The following is a 22,597-nucleotide window of genomic DNA, read 5'->3' on the forward strand; positions in this document are numbered from 1 at the left end:
TCACTTTCACACACCTGAGCACACTGCAACAAACCTGGAAAGTCCTGCCAGACTCATTTGATTGGTTAGAACCCAGGAACAAATACATGAGGTAGGATATTTTCCTTGTACTTTTCTCCAACAGAAGAGAACTGCAAGAATTGTCAATATATGTACATATATATATGTGCCCGATTCCTTTTTCAAACGATGACATTCTCTTATAAATATATGGCTACCTCGCCAGCTGAAGTGCAACCCCGGTTCTTGTGATTAAACAAACAATAATCACCTGCACTGTTATTCTATCATATTACAAGTATACTTTTGAATTGTTTGGTTTGGAAACAAACCACTTAATACACAACCTTATTGTCTATATGAGTTTTGTATGTATATGTTAAGGATCTTATCTATTTAGTTATTATTAATGGATTACTTAAATAAAACAATGACATCAAATAGTTACTTATTCACATAATTGATGTTCAGGTGAAAGATAATAATTCAAGACTGATCAGTTTCACTGTGCTGATGCAATAACCAATACCAAGTGTCTGTGCACATATTTATTGTGGAAAACATAACTACAGTCAATGCTCGTTAATCCGACACTCGTTAATCCGATAATCGGCTTTATCCGACACTAATCATGGGAACCGATTCAAACAGAGCTATTTAGACCCGTTTATCGCACTCCGACTCCGACACACCTCATTTGCAACGAATTACCGAAATCAATCATTAATTAGCTTCAATCCGACACAGTGATCAGCGTACTCCGTGGTCATCTGCCCGCGAGTCCACAGCCCGTGTTTTGATGCGAGGCGAGTCGTCTGGTAGCTGCATATTACAACAGTTGCAGAGATAAATTGTGTAAATGTGCTTAACAATAAACAATTAATGCTTTAAATAAAGAAAACAGGATTAATTTAATCACATGCTTAGAATACCTCAATCTCATTAAAGTCAGATACTAAATATAAAAATATAACTTAAAATTTTACAAGCTGCCGATGGATGATATCCGTTGGCGTATTGCGTGGGACAGAATTATTATAGTGAAAACAAATTCATCAGGTGTGTACATCGCGGATACATGAATCATATCCATTTGTACTCAACGTAACATCGCATGGTGATCCTTATATATAAGTTCAAATAAATGATACCGAGAATTGCAGGTGGCATGTTTATTTCTAGGTAGGTAGATACAATGCTATTCTATAGATGCAAGTGCATTTGATGATACATCAGTGACGCTCGAGTTGATTTTGAAAGCCCGGCCATGTCGGACTGAACACTTGTCAAAGAGACTACGTTGAGAGTATGAGGAAAAGTGGGTGGGTCAAATGGGGTTTAACGTCGCATCCAAGATTATTGCACTTATATAGCGACCTGAATGTACGTGTGTGTGTTTGTGTGGCTGCTTGTACTAGTCCGGACTGATGCCGATTTATACTGCTAGCTCACTGAGATACCACGCCGCAGACTCCGAGCCGACGAGTCCTTGTTTTAGCCCCTTAATGTCGTGCGCCAGACAGGGTAACAACAAGTACCGTCTTTTGGTATGACGCGGCCGGGGATCGAACCCCGGACCTTCCCCTCTCCGGGCGGACGCTCTACCACTAGACCACGGAGGCGGTCGTATTGGTAAAAGAGCTTCACTTTTACTCACGTGTCTGCGTAAAATACGACGATCAGTGACATCATAAAGTGGTATTCACTTAAACATAGTACTATTTAAAAGATGTAAACGCTATGCAGGACAGATGGAAATTTGTATCACGATAGTTGGAAGTACTTAAAACGATTCAAATCCTGTTGCGTTTACCGATTCCTCTTTTTTGTGTAACATCGCTCAGCAACGCGCACAGACTGTCCGAATGTTTGATGTTCAAGCGATTTACTCGCAATAACCTAATTATCCTACACGTGTTTTGGTTTGTGATTGTCATTAAAGCCATGTGTGTATGTTGATTAATAAAATGTATGTATGGTCGTCGATGATGGAGTAATCTGCCAATAGTCACCGTGATCCGTCTTGACCCACCCCGGCCCGACTTTCAGGCTATCCCGCATTAAAAGGATAAAACAAGTTATGACAGCATGTTCGGCTCGGAGTCAGTATGATGTATCTGAGTGGGGTATACATGGCTATCAGCGGCAAGGTATCTCAGTGGGTTAGCTGGCACTACAAATCCAGCACACACACGTCCACGCGCATGCAGGTCGCTTCATAAGTACAATAATGTTAAACCCCGTTTCACGTAGAAATGGTACCCCTATTGACACCCTCTGAGGTATCTAAATCAGCCGTGCCACCTCTGTGGCAAAATTTGACAGGTCAGACTGCAGTCGGCGGCTTCACACAGGTATCTGCTTGTACACAGGTAATATGATGTTAACCTGAATAACGCTTCTGTCAGTATACCTGACACTGACAGTTAATTAATTCCAATACATTGGTATCGAGAAACATTTGTTACAGTACTGTGGACACTTGAGAGACGTGTTGCTGGGTCAGGGTCTGTACGTGTCTATCTCCGCTTGACAATGTACTTCAGAAATCACCAAGCAGTACTGAGCTTCTATTCAATGGCTCGTATATAGAGAATACTAAACGAATACCAATGTTATGAAACGAGTAAATAGTTTAGGTATCGGACGAGCGAAAGCGAATCAGAGTCCAGAACTATTCACGAGTTTATTGGTGTAAACACGGGAGAGAGTTTAGTATTTTGTTTATTACTTGTCGTTTAATTATTACTTTTGCTAAATAAATAATGCTCATCATGTTAGTGATCTGTCATCTCTATAGGCAATGTCGTTGAAAAGGCCCAGGGATGTTTGGGAGTTATTTTATTTGTTCGTGAACTTTGTTCCCTCAGTACATACCGTACTTCCTCTATTATACGCCCGGGCTTCTATTTATTTCGGACAAGCCTTTGACCCGGCGTCTATTAGAGGCCCGGCTTCTATTTTTGCACTGAACAATTGACCCGGCTTCTATTAGAGGCCCGGCGTCTAATAGAGGCAATACGGTAAGCACTAGCTTTGGTATTACGCAATGTACAATACAGCTGTATGTTTACTGAACGGGTGAGCTCTTCAGGGGTATAATAAAACCAGGTTGTAAATGTAAGCAAACACGACACTGGTTGTTCCACTAACGTCGACTGTAAGCCCAATGTCAATGTTGAAATGTCATTAACTGACTTCCCTTAGGGCGCCTGTAGGGTACATGTATTCACATATCACAATATATAGACCCTGTCTTCATTCACAAAAAGCTGCGCAGTTATTATCAACAACGAGATTTCGCAATATTCAGTCCATAAGGGTAACCTACATCTGCCGCTGTCTCCTAACATTTGTCGATAAGTATGACCTATATTTGCCACTGTGTGAACCGCTGTCACGTGAGTAAATGTCTGGATCAAATATTGTCCGGTTAGGTAGACGTCCTACTGTACGTGACTAACGTTCCAGTGTGAGATAATGTCCGATTTGCATACAATTATCCTACCCGAGTACATATTGTGCCAGTGCATCCTATAGGCATAGTAGATGTTAAATCCCAGCGGACTTGTGACCGCTAAGTATGCCCCGAGGTTTACAGAATGCAGACAGTCATAAAGGCACATATTGGGCGTATTTGCAACACATAACATCGATAAAGTGATCGATCAATAATCACTATGTTTTGCCTGTCATCTCGGGTGTTGTTTAGCGCAGTTTCATGCTTCCTGGCCACTTCAGTTGATATTGAAACATGCGTTAAATAATGTCAGAGGTAAACAGGATTGTGTATTTAGAGTCATCCACAGTGACAAATAGGTTCCCGCTCGTTTAACTGTATTTAACGATCCCGTGTTTCCGTACCAAAGCCCAGTTTGAAATGTTACTGGTTCATATATGATAATAACCTCGCTTCTTAAATATCTTGATGTTGGAGTGTGTACTGCAGGTTCATGACGCTGGATATGGAGTTGCTACAGAGGCTGCCTTACCTGGAGCAGCTACTGGACTGGATCAAGGGGTGGGAGGAATGGTTGCCTACAAGTCCCACCGCCCGGGCTGTTCTACTGGGACTAGGCGTCGGAGTAGCCGTTTATCTGATCACCAAGAAGAGGTACAAGCTACCCCCTGGACCCCGTGGATGGCCGTTGCTTGGGAACCTCTTGGGTAATGTTATGAGAAGCTGTGCTGTTAATCATAACCTGAATACGCCATATGTAGTGATATAAATTATACATCGAATGTCTACGGTCATATTCCAACTACACCGGGACATTGAATGTCACTGGTAACACTCTAACTGTATAAGGAACACTGCATATGACTGGGAACATTCTAATTATATCGGGAAGAATGTATGTCAGTGTCAACATTCTAACTAAATTGTATATCGGGAACAGAACGAATAACGTCTACTAATTTCTAAGTTTTGAGAAAGGGTTTCTATATCAAAGGTGTGACAACGCTAAAGTGTTGTGGACAATATCATTGCTCCATGTTTTGTTTAAAAAATAAAATTCATAAATATACATATTTTATCAAGCCAGCTTTACTTATAAATAGAATACCAATTTTCATACCTTTCTTGGTATCTTCCCGTTACCCAAAGATATTGTAAATATTATCATGCTGACCTTGACTTGCGTTTGCATCGACGAAGGAAGATATATTCACATTTTCTCGAACACCCGGTGTCATCACTAATTGATAGTGATTCATAAACACGTGCTTTATGAAAAAGTCGGAATTGTTTGGACTCATATTTCATATCATAATGTATATGTATCTGCACAAAATAAGCATGACTAAAAGAATGCATTTCGGCATCAGCAGTAACACCCACATTGTTTTCGAGTAAGTAAAACATATATATAAGTTTGAAGTAGCAACATACAAGTATGTTTGTTTGCTGTAATGTGTTATTATGCTGCCTTTCACGACGTCAATTTGAGAAACGCAATTGCTATGGAATTAATGTATGGACATTAATAACATGATCAGGGACAGTAGTTGTCCCACAGGAAACATGGTCTTAAACGAAGTTATTACAACTACAGAGTTCCGGAATGCAACTATCTACGAGAAGATGACGGAGTGGAAGGCTCGGTATGGTCCCGTTGTGAGCTTTAATATGGGTATGTCAACCGTTACACATCACTGATACTTCTGAACGTTTGAAAACTAAAATATAAGCTTTAACCCCCATCTTTTCTGTTCCAGTGTTTTATATCTCCTTATAACATATACCCTGGACCCTGTGACCATAGCTTTGTGTTGAGCCCGATTCGAATGTCCAGTCCAGTCAAATGACACCTATGAGCAAGAGTGAGTGAGTGAGTATAGTTTTACGCCGCTTTTAGCAATATTCCAGCAATATCACGGCGGGGGACACCAGAAATGGGCTTCACACATTGTACCCACGTCGGGAATCGAACCCGGGTCTTCGGCGTGACGATCGAACGCTTTAACCACTCGGCTCCCCGACCGCCCCTTATGAGCGAGAGAAAGTGATGAGAGAGATGAGGATGGTGAAATCACTTGGTGAATCTACGGTAGCGAATGGATGAAGGATGTTCAACATGTTCAGTGTGAAGATATATTACACTGGATATTAGTGGATTCGAAACTCAGAATCAACAGAATAATATTTGTTGTGAAGAATGCAAGGCATTTGATCCATGACAATATCGAATTATATTCGTGTCATAACATCATCGAAGAAGTCAGTCCTATTCAGTTCTCGCCATGAGGCTCAGATGATCCCAAGCAAACACTGAGGAGGTTTTATTACATGTGCAACTTAAGGAAAAGGTAATTTGATTTTACCAGTGTAGAAATTGATATAATAACAAGAACGTTTTCTCGTTACAGGACCTATGACAATGGTGGCCCTCAACAATATAGACGTTGTGATGGAGGCGATGGTCAAGCGACAGGCGGACTTTGCAGGGCGCCCCAAGTCTTATTCATGTAATTATAAGAGCATTCATTCACAGTTTCATAACTATTTCCTGCTCAACGATGCTCATCAAACACGATATGCGTCATTCTGCCTTGATAATATTTTCGTTTTACAAATAATTTTAAAGATCTGCACGTCTGATAGTGATCGACATTGGCTTGATGTCCAAACAGTCTGTACATCTATTTGTGCTAACTGAATACGAACATTGATGCAAAAAGAGGATAATTTGGATAGCCCGTCTGCTTTTATCCCTGTTTTACCCATGCTTTACTCCATTGCATATGACGACATAGAACTATCCAAACCCTCCTGTTTGAATGACCAACTATTTTCAGAAAATGGCTGTATGGGTGCCTATGTCAGTTGTGGTAGTCGTAAATAAATGTATTATTGCCGATTGATTCATACATACACGTGCACCCTGTATCAGGGAAAGAGTAAATACACAATGGTTTTACAAATTGTTTTAAATATCTGCACATATGGTTGTGATCTGTGTTGAAGCTTGATCCCATTTAGTCTACACAATCTGTACAATCCTTGGTGTTGGCTGAACAAGAACATTTCTTGCCAAAAGGGTAATTAAAATTGTGTGTTTGTTTGCTTGGTGTTCAACGCAGCACTCGGCAGAATTCCAGTTATATGACGATGGTCTGTAAATAATCGAGTCTAAACGAGACAATCCAGTGATTGACCTCATGAGCATCGATAAACGCAATTGGGATATAATGACATGCATCAACCAGGCAAGCAAGCCTGACCACCCGATCCCGTTTGAAGAAACAAACAAACAAACAAACAAAATTTCTACTATCCTTCCCGCCACAGTGTGTAGCGACATAGGAACAGCCAAATCCCTTCAGTTGAATGACCAAATCAAAAATTGTAGGATGTGTGCCTATGTCAATTGTAGTAGACAGACATGAATGTAAATTCATTATCCAAGAAAAGCGTTAATATTCAATTTGTTCACAGACTTACATGTATATGATGTTTCTGCCTAGCGCAACTCCTCAGCGACGGAGGTAGGAGTATCGCCCTCGGAGACTACAGCCCTACTTGGAAACTACACAGGAAGCTGGCTACAAAAGCTTTGAAGTGAGCTACTTGATATAAGAGAGATAGTCACATCATGTATCAATTTCGCAGGCTTGCTGAAATATTTCTGCTAATATTGAGGTGTGTTTCCACCCATGATTTCACAAGGCAAGATGAGCTTTTAAAAAATGTAACAAACTGTCCTTAATATCATTTTTATAGAATAAGTATCACCAATAAGTACTATAGTTTAAACATTTTTCTATTGAATTATTGAATATATGAAAATATGATAAGTTTTAGTTATTGTGTTCTTGTTAATGGGAGATACCTCCGCCAATACTAATATCGACTGTGTCGACCACAGATGCCTCCAGCATATATTAATAGTCAGTTTCACAGCATTCGGGTCCACTCCGTTTATTCAGCTACCTACGTTATGGCTGGACACTAATGGAGTAGTGACATTGTGAATTCACCGTAAACGTCAGATTCCGCCACATATTGTTTATGAAGACAGATTGTCCCATATAGTACAAATGATGAAGAGAAGATAGTGTTCAACTCTTTATTGGCCGAGTCCTTCGTAACAAATCATAAAATAGGTTCTGAAAAATGAAATAAATACACTCCTTAGTGATAATAAAGCAAATAAGTCAACTACAGTTCTTGAAATGTATTTAAACATTCATAATTGAGAATGGAAGCAATCTTTCAGGAGGCAATTCAGCCATCACAGTGGTATGACCAGGCTGACGTAACTTCCTGCACACAACATAATCTTCATAATACTCTTGGCTTGGTTCCGCCCGCGCACAACCCAATAATATATCCCACTCTCGCACAATGTTCTCTCTGGACCAGCATGACCCATTTGCACATGAACATCACACATTATCAATCTGCACACATGGTGACCTGGAGACAATAGCACTGGGTGAATCTGATCACACTGCAGTGGAGAATGTCTGAGTCTACCTCCTACTCGAACAATACCCTTTTCCTCAAAGGGAGCTAGATCACAGAAGTCACTCTTCCAATCACTCATTCAACGTTGGACACACTTGATCCAATACAATTCCGCTGCTTTCATCTCTTCACAACGCACTGTCATATCATTATCCTTATTTGTGAAACCTTGTGTATCTTGTCCTTGAGTTTCCTTACAAACCTGAGGCAGTATGCTGTAACTCGCAGAAGTCGTTGCCATGATGAAAACTTATCTGCTTCTATGACAGGGTTGATTGGTGCACAAGCAGCAAAAGTTGGACACTTCCTTTTCTCTTCACTGGATTCTGTAGTTGCTGCATCATGGGGCTAGATCGGCCACTCATAAGCTGGTAACTTCAAGAATTCTGAATTCTTCTACCATTCAATTCCTCCACTGAAATTCCTCTACTAAGACCATCTGCAGGATTTCAATATGTTGGCACATATCTCAACTGAGATTGCATCTCGGCTATGCAGATACCAACAAAGGCTTTGAATGATATTGATTCTGCTCTGATCCAATGAAGCACAATTTGTGAATCTGTCCACATTATTACATATGACAGCTTCTGTCTGATTTCTCTTTTGATCGTCGTAGCCATCCTTGAAGCAATCAATGCAGCAATAAGCTCCAATCTCCGTATGGTTGTCTGATGCAATGGTGCAACTCTAGCCTTTGCCATGATCAACTGTGTTGAAGTCTCATTTTCTGTTGCACATGTGAGATATGCTGCAGCTCCATAGGCTATCATACTTGTGTCTGCAAAGACGTGTAGAGGTGTTGTGTTCATGGAATCAGGAGGTTTCAAACAGAGTGGAAACTGAACATCTCTCAACCTTTGCAGTTCCTGAAACAGGTTCGACCACTGAACACACGTGCACATGTCTTTGGGTACCTCATCATCCCAGTCCAACGATTTCTGACGCCAGATATCCCACATAGCTACTCTGGCTTTAATCGTGATGGCTAAAGCTAGTCCAAGTGGGCCGTACAACATTGACATTCTGGATAATACTTGTCTCTTAGTGTATTTCTCTGCAACCAGATTCTGTCCAGTGGCTAACATAGCATTAACCTCATTGATTTTCTTCGTAACTTTTTCTGGGGTTTCACACGAATGAATCAGGTCGTCCATATACCTGTCATCTCTCAAAATTGCTGATGCATCAGGATATCGGTCCTATTTCTCTTCAGCAATTCGAAGCGTTACATAACTTGCCATGTCTAGAGTTGACTTATCACTGAAAGCCACCCTGAACAATCTGTACACTGACGTCTCTCCATAGGAATCTGTGTAAATGAGTGTCACTCTCTCTCAACCTGATCTGAAGATACATCTTAGTTACACCAGTCGGATGCATCTTTAATTGCACCAGTCTCATGGCATCTGTTAAATGTGCTTTATCATGGAAATGAATTTTGAATCTTTCCATGACATTCACATATTCCAAAGGATCCCCCGAATATTTAGGAAGAGTGATATTTGGTGTGTCCCTACTGGCTTCAATCTTGATCAATGCCTCCGCTACACTCATGTTTGGGGTGTTGCTTAGACAGTGTGTTGTCGCTTGATACTCCTTCAGTGAAGTTATCCACCCATCAAATCCTTCACTTGATTATAGCGGAATGAAAAGTCATTTGAAGCAATTCGAGGCCCATTTCGTGGTACAAGAGATATCAGAAAACAGGAACATAGTGGTCAGTTTGCATCCCTCCTGGGAGGACAACATACGGGAATTCTTTTACAATCTACACGATGTTACAAAGAAAGCTATGCTGATGCAAGTCAATCATTGAGAAGGGGGTTTGGTAAGGAACAATATGTACACAGATTTCAATTAGATTCAGCAAATAGAATGCAGAAAGAAGGTGAGACACCATCATCAATACGATTTGCACCAGAAACATTGTGCGAGGAATTATTCTCTGACATTAAGAAACTTGAGACCAGATTGTGTTGCCGACTGACATTGATGACTTTCGCAGTGCTGCAGTTGCTTATGTGGGACAGCAGCGGATGCTTATTGGGGACAGCAGCAAATACGATATGCTTCTCAAAAACGCCGACAGACTCCAGCTTGGCAACAAGATTGTGAACTTTACCTTGATTTGCCTGATTCAGGACCATACAGATTTTGAGCAGTTGTAAATAGTATTGCATTCATTTTCTGTACATATAGATTTTGTCCTGAACAGTCCTGTTCACAAGTCAAAGTTAAATGTTTCATGGAATGTGCATTAATATGAAGGAAATCCTGATGGGTCTTCATGGGTAGGGAGTGTCAGCGTCAGGCCTTCACAGTCTGGCAGTTGGGGGATGTTTCTGTTGCTATGTAAGTGTAAGTAATGCTTAAGGTTTCAGTGAACGGTAAGCACATGAAAACATGGCAGCCAGTTAAGTGCCTTAACGTGTGACACATCCTCCCAACCAAAGGAGAGCTCCTGATAACCTTGCTTGTCATTAAACTACATCCCGGCCATTATATATCACTCGCTCTGATCATATCTGTATGTTCTCTCTCACTGCACAGACACTACATGACGGGTACCCGCCTAGACCAGGGGATAGAGCGCTCCCTCACTAAAGGCATAAAGCTGATACAGGAGATGAAGGGGCCATTCAATCCTCATCACGTCGTCTCCCTCATTGTGTTCAACATCATCAACAATATCTGCTTCAGTGTCACGTGAGTGGAACATTTTCCAATCTTCTTACGTTTAGACGTAAGACAATAATGACTTTGAATAGAATCCCCAGGAGCGATGTAACGATGTATCTCATGCATTGATATACGAAAAAGTGATACGTTCTGGATATGTGTACCCAGTTTAAGTTTATACTATCCTTGTGAAAAGGGGTAACGAACCATGTGTGGATATGATAGAGGGGAATGTATGATATAATAATGTAATGTGTTATTGTAAGGTACTTATGTGCTTCCTTTTCTCCAGCATGGACACTCAATCGTATAAGATGTCTTAGAAATAACTGACCCGTGAAGACTTTTACGTGACAAAAACGGTTTCTCATATCAGAACAGAAGCGCCAACCAATGTAGATATTAGGTATTATATGGGTTTTTGAATGTCGCTGTTTGGTCAAGAGATACACTGTCAGAGAATCATATAAGTTTCGAATGGATTGTTTACTTTTTGCTGACCGAGGAGATAATTGGAATTGCCGACACATCTTATGCCTGAGAATGAAATAGCAATTGATGGGTAAAGCTGATACGGTTATAATAGAATGCTTTTATATGGTAACTCCAAATGTGGATCTGGGGCTGTTGGTGTTTTAGTGAACGATTTAAACGGTATCCCATCTTCTGTGCCGAATAATTTTATATCGTTACGCGAGTGTGCAGAAACACTAGACCAGGTTGTACAGACACTATAGACGCGTCAAGTTTGAAAAAACTACGCGTATGATGTATTTGCTGATACTGAAACTAAAGAGATGCAATGTTCTCTCCCTGGTAAAACTGTGACCTCTTCAAATTGGAACGCTAAGAAAGAACGTATTAGAAAGGAGTGGTTGAATGACAATCTGTCTGTGTTGTGGAACGACATGTGTGAGGCCGAGAAACGTTGGCGCGAATGTAAAGAAGCTCGTAAGAATTGTTTTAAGAGTATTTATGTATCTAAACTTAAGCGTTTCGATAAAGCCATCCACAGGGCTAAGCGAGATTAAACTCGTATGACGCTCCAGGAACTAAAGGATGTGTGTGATTCCGATAACAGCGAGTTCTGGAAGAAGTTAGGATGTGTTGTTGTGGGTTACGAAAGAAAAATGAAAATTCTCATGGAAGTCGAGTTGGAGGATGGAAGTACAAGCAGTAACACAGAAGTAGTGTTAGATGCATGTAAGAGGGTATATTGTGATTTGTTGAACTGTATAAGTTTGTGAATGAGAATGCAGTTTCTGCCCTGAAATCACAAATTACATTGCAGGAAGTAATACACGTTATTCATCAATCAAAGGGAGGCAAAGCATCGGGATTTGACAATATTACAGCTGAGTTACTAACATATGAGAACAGTTGTATATTTCTTCACACAAACTTCAATAGGTGGTTTGAATCTTGTGCAATACCCTGTCCCCAAGTCATCTGGCAAGCCTAGATATCCTCTAGCCTACAGATGAATCACACTTCCACAGTATAGAATATGTCTGTGGCATCATAAAATATCCAAGCATGTTGAAGATAATGAAATAGATCACGATGCACAGAATGTTGTCTGGACGAGGTGATCAACAACTGAACATATATCCATCAAGACATCAATAATTGATTAAACCTTGTTAGACCTGCTTTGAGGTTTTATGTTTGAATTGTTAGACCTGCTTGAAGGTTTTACAATTGAATTATAAGACCTAGTTCATTCTGACAAAATCGTTTTTCACATGAAATTTCCATGAAGTAAATCGAACCTGCGCCCTCACATGTCATTTCTAATATTGTAAACCACTGTTTTCCCATTGAGCCACCCATAAAGGCGAAGAAAGGGTGTTCAATCTGACATGACATGATGACTCCCTCGTGCGCTGTGATAGAATTCGTTTTATACCGCGACTGCTTTGTTGTTTCAAGGTATCCAAATGCAGTCCTCGGTTTTAGTTGAAATTGTAAATCCTCAAGATCGTGCTTTTCCCTCGCTCTCGTTTTTACCTTTTCCAACGAAAGCAAGGAGGGGTGCCTTGGTTATAGCATCATGATGGAGTAGCCATGTCATTAACATATTCTCATATAAATACGTTAACTTTGTGAATCCCATTAATGATCCAAGCATATTTATAATATATTTAGTATTTAAATTACTTTGAGCTTAGCCTTCCATGTTGCACTGGTACGACATGGTACTGTCAGTAACAGTCTGAACCACTCTTTCAGATGCGACGTTCATGACAACTACTTCAAAGAGATGTTGCATATTCTGGATGCCTTTCTGGATGACTTCGGCAATGGCTTTCTTGAAGATGTCATTCCTCCCCTGCGTCTCTGCCATACCAAGAAGCTGAACACTGTATTGAAACAATTTGCCAAATTCTTTGGCAACTTGAATGAAGGAATTGACAAACATCGACAGACTATATCCAAAGGTGCATAATGTTTTATTAGTTCGTTTGAGGTTCATTCTCACGCGAGTTGTCAACTATTTTACATCACCCATTCTGGAAAAGTCATTTCCTAATGCTCTCCTTGATGACAAATTATTATTAATACCCCCCAAATATTATTATTAATAATAATAATGTAAAAATGTAATTAAATAGTCCAAATGTAATACGGCGCCAGGACCTGATGGTATTAGAAACCGGTTTTGGAAACTGTTTCCTTATGTCCAAACACCATTACTTCATTGTTTTAATTCTCTTGTGGATACAAGGGATGTTTTGCCTTGCTTGTGCAAGGGTCGAACAATACCAAAGAAAGGTGATTTGACTGATCCCCAAAACTTCCGCCCTATTACTTTTTTGAATACACAGCACAAAATATTTACAGGATGTCTTACAGATATTGTGTCATACGCATCCGATGACATTATTTTTTGGATTTTGAGGTCACTGGAATGTATTGAATTCCCCAAGCGACTACATGTTTTACTAAAGTCTTTAATGAATTGCTGGTCAACTCAACTTGAGATGTATTCGCAGGGGCAGGTGGTGACTTCGGAACCCATTTCCATCAGAAGAGGCATATTCTGTTTGTCACTAAATCCTTTAAGGTTTTTGCTCAGCAAAGAGGAAGTTTATCATGCTGGACCTCCTCAGCACAGATCCCCAGCACCAATTGCTCAACTCCTTTACATCGATGACCTTGAACTTATTGCCAATGGAGGATATCGGCATGTCCTTCGGACTCGACAAATGCAACATTTTTTATTTGAAACGTGGCAAGGTAGAAGAGGGACGATCAGTCAGTTTACTTGGAGGAGGAGTTATTGACCATCTCGAGGAAGGCCAGTCCTATACGTACTTAGGGATGCAGACTAGGGCAAACTCCTGAATGCACATATGAAGGAAAAATTTCGGGCAGAGTACAAATGTAGACTTAAGAAAATCTGGAGTTCAGAGCTGAATGCGTGCAATAAAGTAAAAGCCACAAATACTTATGCTGTAACCATCCTTTCATATTCGTTTGGTGTTGTTGATGTGGACCAAACAAGAAATTCAGGTTAACGCTGGGGCTGTTCATGATAGAATTGTTTTGTGAACTTTGTACACATTTATTTGTCTGATGATCCTCTTGTGAAGCATGTCAAGACTCATGATGAAAACAAGGCATTCCACAGTTTAGTACGAGCCAAGGATGTGGGACATAATCTCAATGTCGGTGTTGATTTTGTTGATCGTTCTGTACTGCTGGACGGTACAGAAATTAGTGTCAACCAAGCGAAGTGCAATATCAAATCGGCCCAGACTCAGTTTTTATAAAGGAGAGGCTTTCTGAACGACCACTGCATCGAGTTCATGTGCAGTGTGTTGAGAAGATCAGCAATCCTGCAGAGTCCTTCTCATGGATGAAGTCGTCTGGCCTGAAAAGTTAAAAAGAAGGCTTTCTGTTTGCTGCTCAGGACCAGTCACTTCAAACTCAAAACCATCAATGTGTGATTTTGCATCAAAATGTAAATATGAAATGTGGATTATGTACGGAATTTAATGAGACTGTCCAACACATTGTCAGTGGATGCCCAGCTTTGGCACAAACACAGTATCTTAAACGACATGATGGTGCAGCTCGATCATTTTATTACCGTCTTCGCCATGCTTGTTTGACACAGAAGTCCACCCATGGTACGACCCGGAATATGTAGAGAACATGATAAATACCAAATTCTTTGGAATAGGCCCGTTGACAGCTTCAGACGTATCTAGGCCAACAAACCTGATCTTGTCCTTTTTGATAAATCCAATGAAATCCTTTATGTCATTTAATTTTCTGTCCCTTCTGACACTAATATGATTGACAAGATTGAGGAATAACATGGCAAATATGCAGACCTCGCTTTCGAAATGTTACGCTTGCATCCCAAGTACCAAGTTGTCCGACTCCCCATTGTTCTCGGTGCCTCAGGTTTGGTACCTCCCAATCTTTTGACTGACATTGGGAGAGTACCCGGGTTTGCTACCAGGAATACAACCCTTCTGACAATCTGGGTAATGCAGAAGGCTGCAGTGTGCGGGAGTTTTCACATTGTATGAAAAGTTCTGGTAGGGTTTGACAAGGCAGCGCCTCCTGGGAGAAGTCCAATTCGCTGTCTGGGCTGCGTGTAGAGGGGGCAACGGCCCTGAGCTGATGATGAGCCTAACCAGTCTGACTGTGCCAGGATCACCCAAACCCTCTTTGCTGCATTTTTTTTAAATCTGTACATAAAAAACACATTTCTTTCCGCAAAATGATATGTTTCGAAATGTCAGCGAAAGGTTTCAAGAGTTTTAGAGCATCTGAGTCTGATAGGGATTGAATTCCACAGAAGTGGGGCTGCGACGGAAAAAATCTCCCTCTGCAAGTCTGGTTTTGGGTACTTTGACTCACAGTTGGAATTTGAACCCAGATCGTAGATTTCGTGTTGGCTCATACACTTGAATTAGTTCCTTGAGACACGGGAGAGTCCAGTTATGCGATATACTATCATTCCTATTAACGGAAGTCAATGAATATGCACATAACTATAAGAACAGTATTAATGTATACCTATGTTAATCGTTCTGTTCATTATGTTCTCATAACAGATAACACCCGTGATTTCTGTGATGCCCTGTTACTGGCTCAAGAAGAAGCTCGTGACGAGGAGGACCCGGAAGTGATGTCACAGATGACTGACAGCCATATCACTCAAACCCTCTCTGATATATTTGCTGGTATATATTTGAACCTACGCTTCTCCATGTTGTTTCTTGTTAGTTCCGTCTAGTGTGACTCTCTTCTTGAACGTGTTGGCTTATGGTTACAGTTCATCATAACTATATTGTGTCGAATGGGAAACTCTTTGGCACCCAACTCCCGGAAGAAATGGTCGATCCTTACATGCTATGATCTGCATAGTCTGAACCAGGTTCAAACTTCCAATTGACCGACAATTGAACATTCGATTGTCAGAGAGAGGATGAATTTAAGATACATGTGAACTTCCATATTCACTTCGTTTAATGATATACTTTAAGTGATTGTACTGTATCCCTGCAGCCGGGATGGACACCTCTCGCTTCACGCTGCTGTGGACGCTGCTGGACCTGGCTCAGCACCCTGACATCCAAGACAAGCTTCACACGGAGGTTGACCGTGCACTGGGTAAGTTCATACCCTGATATTATACTACGGTATTATGACGACAAGTGATATGTTCATACGCTGATATTATGATACGATGTCATGATATGCTGATAGGATGACACGACAAGAATCGGGTATGAAGCGTAAGACGACAGCAGCTATGTTTATGTTAAGGTAAAGTTCGGCTAACGGTCGAGAGAGTACATGAAGAAATGTATGCCCTGTCGCTAACACTCTGAAGCAGTTAGACATTGACCATTTATACTCTACCAAGTCGTGTTGATGCGATGGCATCTGACAAGGTCTCCCTTCCCGACCACATTGGTCACGTTTTGTTGGAGATGCATTACGTAGCGTGCACGTGGTTCAAGGTCAGTGACGTACTTACCTGTCAATACGTAAGATCTGATAAATTATTATGTGTTACCATAACTTTTATGCTTACAGGTTATGGTTAAGGGTCCAGCCAAGGGGCTCAAATTTGATTGGGTGATTCACCAACTATTCGGTGAATATCAAAAACACACAAAGGCAACATAATTTCAGTGCACTTTGGAACCATATTATAACAGTATGGGACAAACGGAGTTTTATAGAAAACTACTGATGTGGTTTTTACTCTAATAACACGGGGATATAATGACACACTGGGTGATGCTACGGTGATATGATGATACGATGGTATGGTGATACAATATTATCATACAATTATTCAATATAGTGAAATGATGATACGCTATGGTGATACAATGACATAATTGTATTGTTGTATAACAGTATAATGATGCGATGATATGGGTTTCGTTGATGATGAGACAGTGATGAAGATACGGCTGTATGATAAAAAAGTGATGTTGATGAAAGTTCGAGCAACGGCCACCCATGCGAACTGGGTTTATTTGAAATTGGTAAGATATCAGACATGAGATTATCTTTAGTTTATTCTCGTGAGTGATATATATTTATGAATGTCCAGGTGCAAGTCATTTCCCCAGTGTATCAGACAGGAATAGTCTCCCTTACACTGACGCTGTGCTACACGAGAGTATGAGGTTGCACACCGTGGTGCCAAGCGGACTTCCCCACAAAACACTGTGTGATACGAACGTCGGTAAGTCTCCTTTTAAGGTTGTCCAATAGTCGATATTCTGATTAGATATTTTATAGATCTAAGCTTCAAACTTTATTTACCATATTTACTATTCATGTTTTGCACTTGGCGCATTTATTAGCTTGAGCCAAATCCACATTTCCCAACGACATTCCAGGGCAACTAACAGGAGTTTACAATGCATGATCCCATTTCTTATTACCGAAAGCCTGTCGTAAACTTTGAAATAATTCACTTTTCCTTGCTATGTTAGTGGTAAATAATGTTTTGATTTATAGTCCACGTATGACGGCTTTATCCTCTTTTTCTCAATAGACGGACTTAAAATATGTCGGGAAGGACCTCTGTGACATAACAGTTCGAGTTGCGCAGTGAATTCAAAATCATACATGCACATCCTTAAGAGATCCTGCCAGAGAAGCAGCCAACAAGGGGACGTTTGTTTGCTGTTCTTGGGTTGAGAGGGTGTGGTGGTTGGGTGTAATTTAAAATATTATTATTACAAAAAAAAATTATTTTTAAGAAATGGGATCATAATGAAAACATAATACAGAACAAGTTATAAAAGACTGAAGAGGTTGTTGGTTATCAATGGTTATCAGTATGAACGTATTTCAATCATTAAATTTTCAGGTGGTTTTGACATTCCTAAAGGCACTACCGTGTTCATCAACCACTACGCTTTGCACCAGGATCCAGAGCAGTGGCGGGACCCGCAAGTGTACAATCCAGATCGGTTCCTTGACCATGATGGCAAAATGGCTGCCAAACCAGAGAGCTGGCTTCCGTTCTCCGCTGGAAGAAGAGTGTGTCTCGGAGAGAGCGTGGCCAAGCCGGAACTGCAACTTCTGCTTGCAGGAATCATGAGGCATTTCAAAGTGTCCCTCCCACCTGGAGCTAAGGTGAACCTTGAGCCACGTGGAGGATCTTTCGCAAACGTTCCGCGTGCTTATGAACTCACTTTTGAATCGAGAATCTAGCTCAGATTTTTTCTGTGATGGATATGTATAGTCATGAACACGAACACATTGTAACAGATGAGTAACAAATATGTTTTCCATGATAGTGTGGCTTTGTTGATATTCATACATATTCTAGGAATAATAATTTTGCTGGATATATATGGACCATTAGTGTGAAGCCTCCATGAATGAGTGCAACAATGAAACGGGAATTCAACGTTCCTGTCAAATTACTGACACCTCAAGTCATTATTAGAGCCTGAACTACGAGGGGCGTTCAATAAGTTTTGCAGTCGCAGAATATCTTTTGCACTTTTGATTTTCAATATAATCTCCATTCACCTCAATACACTTATTCAATTTGTCCATCAAGCTTTTAATACCACTTTTATAGAAATCCGCAGATTGGCCCTCTAACCACGCCTCTGTGGCAGCCTTTAATTATGTCCTGGTCATCCTGGATGCGTCTTCCACGTAGGGCAGATTTCATTTGCCGGAACAGGAAATAGTCACTTGGGGCTAAGTCTGGGCTGTAGGATGATTTAACTGTACAGCCCAAACTTGGCCCGGGGTAGATAAGGGCCATGCTTGCCGTAAAAGGCGACTATGCTTGACTAAGGGAATCTGGTGGTCAGGCTCGCTGACTTGGTTGTCATCGATCCCAATTGCGTGGATTAATGCTCATGTTGTCAATCACTGGATTGTCTGTTCTTATTGTTATACCCGCTACTGTTCTGTTTCACCTGTAATGTCAAGTAGAGACTTCAAGGAACATTTCTACATGAAACATCAAATGTAACTCGTTTACTTAATTCTGCAGCTCCATACGTTTTTGAGGTATTGTCTAAGGTCCAAAACAGTACCTGTACATGATGTTTTTGTCAGTAAATTCCAATCACAACTCACCAATATCTTTTTTATTTGTCAAATGTTTGTTCTATCCGATGACATTGGTGTCGCCCAGCTCCTGTGGTCAGTCATCCCATGCCATGATTTTTGCAATTCGCATGGTTCAGAAATAAGGGTGTGCTGAATTTTTATCTTTGTGTTTATTATTTAAAACTGTTACACCATTTTAGCCGAAATACCAACTTGAATATAAACACAAACATGGTTTATTGAGCAGCAGTTGTAACAAGTATATAACAATGTCATTCAAAGAATAGGAATTACACAATGGGCATCCGGTGAGTTATCACTACTGGGGTCAAGTCTTATTGTTGATAGTCATTTGGAGACATAAATACGAAGTTAATCAATGCGAGCAAATCCACGCGTATTTTTCGCATTTAAATCACACTCGCGTTAATTTCAAGATTTACAGTAGTCGGAATCGTTGCTTTTGGCAGAGGTTTCTTATGAACATGGTTTGGTCGCTATGATTTATAAATGAAAGCAGATTTGACAAACGCGTATTAGGCAAGCATTTACAGAGGATAAATGACTTTGTAAACATGATTTAGTTCATGTGTATTCTTATAGGTTGCATCAAATATTAGGTGTCCATATCCATTTGAAATGTTTTAACGTGTTTGTATACTCAACCGTGAAAATGACACCTGTTAGATAATTAATTAATTTGGAGTGTGTTCCAATTGGCTAAAAAGTGTTGTTAAACTGATTTTGAAACCCGTAAATGCTTCTGGGTATTTCACTGTAAATGACATATTTCTTGATAAGTATTTTTCTTCTATGGGTTAGTAATTGGTCCCCGTTTTAAGATGGAGAATACTAGATTTCGTGCTTTTACCTTTGATTTATTGGATCACATTCCATACCTTGGACATGACCGTTCGTGAATTTATTTTTGAAACTATTTCGCCAAGATTGGCGTTTACGTTGTTAAAGTGTAAGCCGTGCTTTTGCGCTTAAGATTCTCAATTTATTCAAATTGTGGACCATTGCGAATTGGATGGCGACAAAAATTACGTTCCGCCTTTTCCTTGCCTTCCTAGCTTGTTTGAGGTCATCGTTTAACAACGATTTACGTATGTGAGGATGCTGTGGACTTGGAACACGTTCTTCAGCTATTTTGTTTCGTTCATCACAAAAGCATTTATAGGGTCAAGAAAAGCGACCAGGCTTTAGTTTGGCTGTACAAAGAATGTCATATATGAAAGACCAGTTAGCTTTAGTAAAGTTCCATCGAGATGATGGAGGAACATCAGATGGGGTAATAGGTTTTAGAATGGCAGGAAAGTGGCCACTTCCACAGAGGTCGTCAGGGACTGACGACTCAAATATATTCAGCAGGTAGGAATCTATAACAGACAAACCAAGAGAAGAGAATATGCCTGTTTCAGGGTGTAAATATGTTTTTGAATTATCATTAAAAAGGCATAAAGCATTGTTGGAAATACAATCTTCAAGGATCTTGCCTTTACTATTTGTATGATCACTACCCCAAAGTGGATTATGTCCGTTCACATCGCCCATTGTGATACAGGGCTTAGGAAGCTCGTCACAGGGAGCTTGGAGATCGGTTTTCTGATGAAAAGATGCAGATGGAGGAATGTAAAGAGAGCACAGAGTAAAAACAATGTGCATGGTGATATGAACTCCGATAGCTTGAAGCGGGGTATTGAGAAGAACTCTGCTTCACCTAGACTCTCGAACCTCCAGTTGCCTTAGCCCCTGGAGGTGAAAAATAATTATATGAATCACATTGTCTTATGTTGAGTTTGAGATGAGTTTCAAGTATTTTCCTTGTAAACAAAAGGCTAATGGCTTCAAATAATGTGTCAGTAGCTGCAAATTAATACAAATGTTCTTTAGGCCTCTGCAATTCCACTGTATTTAGAGTTAGAAATCTTCCTGGTGATTCTTGACCGGGAGGGAGGTCTACTCCCATGGTCTGTTTGTGATGGAGTGACCTCCATCGTCAAAGTCTCAAATAGACTCATAAAATGGTGGTATATACACTTTGGGACATCAATCAGTTCCATTTATCTCATTCGGAGCTTTCCAAAGGTATATTGTGTTTGTGCAGGTCGATTCCTTGTGCATGGTCATGTTCGGGCAGCATGCTTGACATTTCGAAATTGTTACGCTGTTCCTTCACATATTTTATAAACATCCTAGCGTTTACGGGGCCTTCATTTAGTTGATTAAACTCTAAGGTTGTCTAGAACCTTGAAATCTTGGACGCGACGTTAAGCCCAATTTCACCTCACGTCACCTCACATATTCATAAATATCTCTTAAATATGCATCTGAGGGACAGACTATTTGATATTCCGTTGGGGGCTGGGACTTTGTATGCAGGCTAGATATTTCTGTTCAGCTACAGCTGCAAAATCAGATATTTGTTTTAATAAACACTATGAGCCTACAGATTTTGGTGATACAAAATGCACCTTGCAACCATGTAATATTTGTTGTTGAACACTTATTTTTTCAGTAGTGTGAGCATAATTGTTCTGTTCAAGCATTTTCTGGGACGGTTATCTCCCAAAACCCCTACATCCCATTTCCCCTACAACCCAGTTCCCCTACAATTAGTTAAAACAACACGCGGCATTTACCTGTCTGGCATTATGAACTCACCTAAAGGAGAGATTAAGGTCTGGAGTAGAGGTAGTAGAAATGAAAGGGGTAGAGCTTTAGGGGATTAGGGGACTTAAAGGAAAGTTTTAAAAAAAAAAGAATTAATGTAAGTGTAATGAAAGATGCCTGTATCAAGAGAAGACAATATTTAGAAATTACAAAAATAACAATAGGAAGAAACAATTATTACACTGAGAAACTGAGATGAGACGATTTACAGTTGAGATGGCTAGGTTTCGTATATAGATACTTGAAACTGACTAACATGACCCAAATTCACACTACCTAACTACGACTGAGTTAGAACTGACAGAGCTAAACCGAAAACAAGAAGAGCCGCAGGAGGACTAATCACATTTATCAGGGAAGATATAAATTACGAAGAAATAAATATAGACACGCCAAACCTAGAAGCCAACGGCATTAAAATCACAATAAATAACCGAAACATAAACATCATAAATATTTACCACTGGGCGGAACAAAAAGTCCAACCTGAGGATCTATACAAACTACTCCAAATAAGCGATAAATCTACTATATTCCTAGGAGACTTTAACGCTCACCATCCTACATGGAGCATAGATGATAAAATAGATAATCATGGCAAATTAATCTCCGAATGGATAGAAACAAACGACCTAGTACTCCTTAATAGCAACCAACCCACGAGGTACGATAAGATAAACCAAAAAATGTCGGCTATCG

General features: G+C 40.2%; 1 protein-coding gene across 3 annotated transcripts; it reads left to right on the forward strand.

Annotated features, from left to right (window-relative positions):
• Positions 1–2,281: 2,281 nt before the first annotated feature.
• On the forward strand, positions 2,282–19,248 carry LOC124111335 (steroid 17-alpha-hydroxylase/17,20 lyase-like). 3 transcript variants are annotated; one of them, XM_046470987.2, is made up of 11 exons: positions 2,282–2,372; positions 3,950–4,167; positions 5,058–5,135; positions 5,872–5,970; positions 6,970–7,063; positions 10,526–10,681; positions 12,887–13,095; positions 15,730–15,858; positions 16,184–16,288; positions 17,247–17,381; positions 18,015–19,248. In XM_046470987.2, the coding sequence occupies exons 2-11, from the start codon at positions 3,954–3,956 to the stop codon at positions 18,359–18,361; spliced, it is 1,566 nt and encodes a 521-aa protein (XP_046326943.1). In that variant the 5' UTR covers positions 2,282–2,372; positions 3,950–3,953; the 3' UTR covers positions 18,362–19,248. The 3 variants fall into 3 exon arrangements, with proteins under 3 accessions (XP_046326943.1, XP_046326944.1, XP_048252111.1); XM_046470988.2 differs by lacking the exon at positions 18,015–19,248 and adding an exon at positions 17,697–17,982; XM_048396154.1 differs by lacking the exon at positions 2,282–2,372 and adding an exon at positions 3,308–3,401.
• Positions 19,249–22,597: the final 3,349 nt, after the last annotated feature.

Source organism: Haliotis rufescens, unplaced genomic scaffold, assembly GCF_023055435.1.
Source record: "Haliotis rufescens isolate VD_foot unplaced genomic scaffold, xgHalRufe1.0.p SCAF_15, whole genome shotgun sequence".
NCBI lineage: Eukaryota > Metazoa > Mollusca > Gastropoda > Lepetellida > Haliotidae > Haliotis > Haliotis rufescens.